Source organism: Entamoeba histolytica, genomic scaffold, assembly GCF_000208925.1.
Source record: "Entamoeba histolytica HM-1:IMSS scf_1104750516733 genomic scaffold, whole genome shotgun sequence".
Taxonomy (NCBI): domain Eukaryota; phylum Evosea; order Mastigamoebida; family Endamoebidae; genus Entamoeba; species Entamoeba histolytica.
The window spans coordinates 1-2,877 of NW_001915615.1; the positions used below are offsets into that span (position 1 = coordinate 1).

The window sequence follows — 2,877 nt, forward strand, 5'->3', positions numbered from 1 at the left end:
GTTACATCTTTTTGAATATTAACAAATCAATTTCTAATTCAAACACACCATCGTAACTATATAATAACTTGGAAAGTCAAAACATGAATTATATTAAAGTTTGTTTATGGTGTTGATACAAAAAGAATAAAGAAAGAGAAACAATACATACAAAATGTTCATAAATAATACAAATTAATTATTATTTAATCATATTTAAGTAAATTCTATTAATACTTAATTAATTACTTTTTATTTATTTTCTATTTAAATATTTTTATTCATTTTATTTAAATTTTAATTTTAATTTATTGAATTATAATTATATCTTTTTATAATATTTTTCTATGGTACAATTTGACAATAGTGTGATACATCATATATACACAGTGGGAAAATCTGGTCCTTTTGGGATAAATAACATTTTTATTACTATTGTTTTATATAACATTTTTATGTTTATATTATTGTTTTTAAAATACCATTTTTCTATAAATAGATTTATATTTATATTTTTAGAATAGATACAGATATTTTTAGAACAGATACAGATATTTTGAGGTATTCCATTTAAAATGAACGATTGTTGGATATTTTTGAACTATTCTTAGATATTTTCTTATTTTGAAGTATTATATCTTCGTTATTTTCGTAATTTCCTTATTATAGATATTTTTGAAGTAATAAAAAGATATTTTATAACTCTTACACTTTTTGAATATTCTATTATTCTTACACTTTTTATAATTTATTCCACTTTATGCAACTTTATTATTTTATTTTTGAAAAATAAAAAAACAAAAGAATATGAAAATAATACATTTTATGTAATTCTTCATTCAGAAGATATAATAAAAATATTAATAATTATATTAAAATGTTAATAATAAAAATGAAACAAAATTATTTTCTTTATTATTCTTTTACTATTTCATAATTAAAATATTTTTATTGGCATGTTGAATGTCCTTTTGGAATGTCTGATGTCCTACTCTGGTTATATTTAAAGATGGATTCTATAGTGATAAAGTATACAACGATCGATGGCACAACGAGATAACTGCTACGATGGATTATCAGACAGATTCAAAACGTTATTTTTAATATTAACCACGAAAGAATGTGATAAAATGAATATGAATATACAAAAATGGGGTGACAGCTATAGTTTTGATTTATTGTTTCGCAATTATGAGTATTACCATTTCAACAGTGAATTTGAATACAACATTATTGAAATTCTGAAATATGAGTTCACCTTTATATTGGCAATCATCCACAAGGTAAGGACTGTAGGCATCGAATCATTGTCGAAGGAGACGCTCGATTACCTCCTTCGTTACATCGACGATTGGTGTCTTCGAGACGGTATCTTCGATGCGTGGGATATAGCCTTCGAGCTCTTTAATAGAGAGGAAATGGAGATAGAGCTCGGCTTAAAGAAGCTCTAATTTAATTAATTCTCTTTTTATTTTATTTTATTTATTTATTAATGATAAAATAATAATTAAATGATTTTTATCTCTTTTATTTTATTAGTTTTATTTTATTTAAGTTTTGATTAAATATTTAATGAAAAATAAACATAAAGAATAATAAAAGAATAGAATCAATTAATGGTTTTACCCCATCCAGTAAGAGCATTAATTTGCCATACAAGTTTCCAATAGACGCTTTTTAGTATTCTCTTTTCATTCTCATTTGTGATTGATGGAAGAAGAAGAACAAGTTGAGATAAAAGAGAAGAGGCGACTTGAAGATTTGCAGGATCAAGATCAATACAAGCAGCCGCCATTAATAAATCTCTTACGGAAGACATGAATGAATGAAAATAATGAGATTCATAATGAATAAATAGTCGAATAAATTGAGTTTTTAATTTATTTATTACCCCTGATGAATGAATAAATCATAAGTATGACGCAAAGAATAATTGAGGAATGAAGAAATATAGAAATAAAGTAATAAAATATAGAAATATGAATGAAAAATGAATGAAAAATAGGAAATGAAACATAAATGAAGAATGAAATGATGATATAAATACAACTTAAATAACTTAATGATAAACAAACGATGTCAATTGCTAGTGATACCACCAGCACACAAATGTGTTCCTTTACAGGAGCACCAGAGCTTCCACCATGCCCACCACCACCAGAACCAATAAATGAAGAAATAAACCCAAAGAAGAATAAAATGAATAATAAAGAAAAGATTACACATTTTATTAAAAGACAAATGAATGATAATGCAATTGAATTAATGATAGACATACTTGAAGAAAATGAGAGATTAAGAAAAGAATTAGAAAAAAATCGAATGTTATTAATTAATGAGAATCGAATGAATGAAGAGATTAGAAATGGAGTTTTAAAAGAAAGAGTTAATCTTCTTTATGCTATTCAATGGGAATAGAAATAAATCTAATTTAAATACTTTTTTGAACTAATTAATTTTAGAATGGAATATTTTGAAACAAATCCACAAGATATAAATAGTATAGAAGATGAAGAAGAAGAAGATGAGATTGGAATAGATAGAATAGAAGAAATGATAGAAGATAAATTATCAGAAATTAAAGAAGGGAATAAAATACAAAAAGTACATCATCAAATCTTCTTTTATTATAATAGTTTGAATATAGTATTAGGGAAACAAGGAACAGGAAAAACAACATTTATAATGAAAGAATTAATAAAAATGAATCATATAGAACATTTATATGGGGCTATTATTTATGTAGCACAAAATGCAGGAGAAGATGAAACATTTAAACAATTAAAAGATTTAATTAAAACACCAATATATGGAATGAATTATGAGAAATTTATGCCAGCATTAGTGCAATATTATAAACAAGCACGAGAGAAACATTTATTAATTATATTAGAAGAT

At 24.1% G+C, this 2,877-nt stretch overlaps 3 protein-coding genes across 3 annotated transcripts; all 3 read left to right on the plus strand.

Annotated features, from left to right (window-relative positions):
* Positions 1-1,022: 1,022 nt before the first annotated feature.
* EHI_029930 (uncharacterized protein) lies at positions 1,023-1,450 on the plus strand (the record flags this gene model as incomplete). Its single annotated transcript, XM_001914435.1, has 1 exon — positions 1,023-1,450. The coding sequence occupies one exon, from the start codon at positions 1,023-1,025 to the stop codon at positions 1,428-1,430; it is 408 nt and encodes a 135-aa protein (XP_001914470.1). The 3' UTR covers positions 1,431-1,450.
* Positions 1,451-2,055: 605 nt separating this feature from the next.
* Positions 2,056-2,397, plus strand: EHI_029940 (uncharacterized protein; the record flags this gene model as incomplete). The annotated part of the gene is made up of 1 exon (XM_001914436.1): positions 2,056-2,397. One exon carries the CDS (start codon positions 2,056-2,058, stop codon positions 2,395-2,397), a length of 342 nt encoding a protein of 113 aa, XP_001914471.1.
* A 45-nt stretch (positions 2,398-2,442) lies between these two features.
* On the plus strand, positions 2,443-2,877 carry EHI_029950 (uncharacterized protein; the record flags this gene model as incomplete). The annotated part of the gene is made up of 1 exon (XM_001914437.1): positions 2,443-2,877. A coding segment is annotated over one exon (435 nt), but the record flags the coding sequence as incomplete, so codon positions are not given.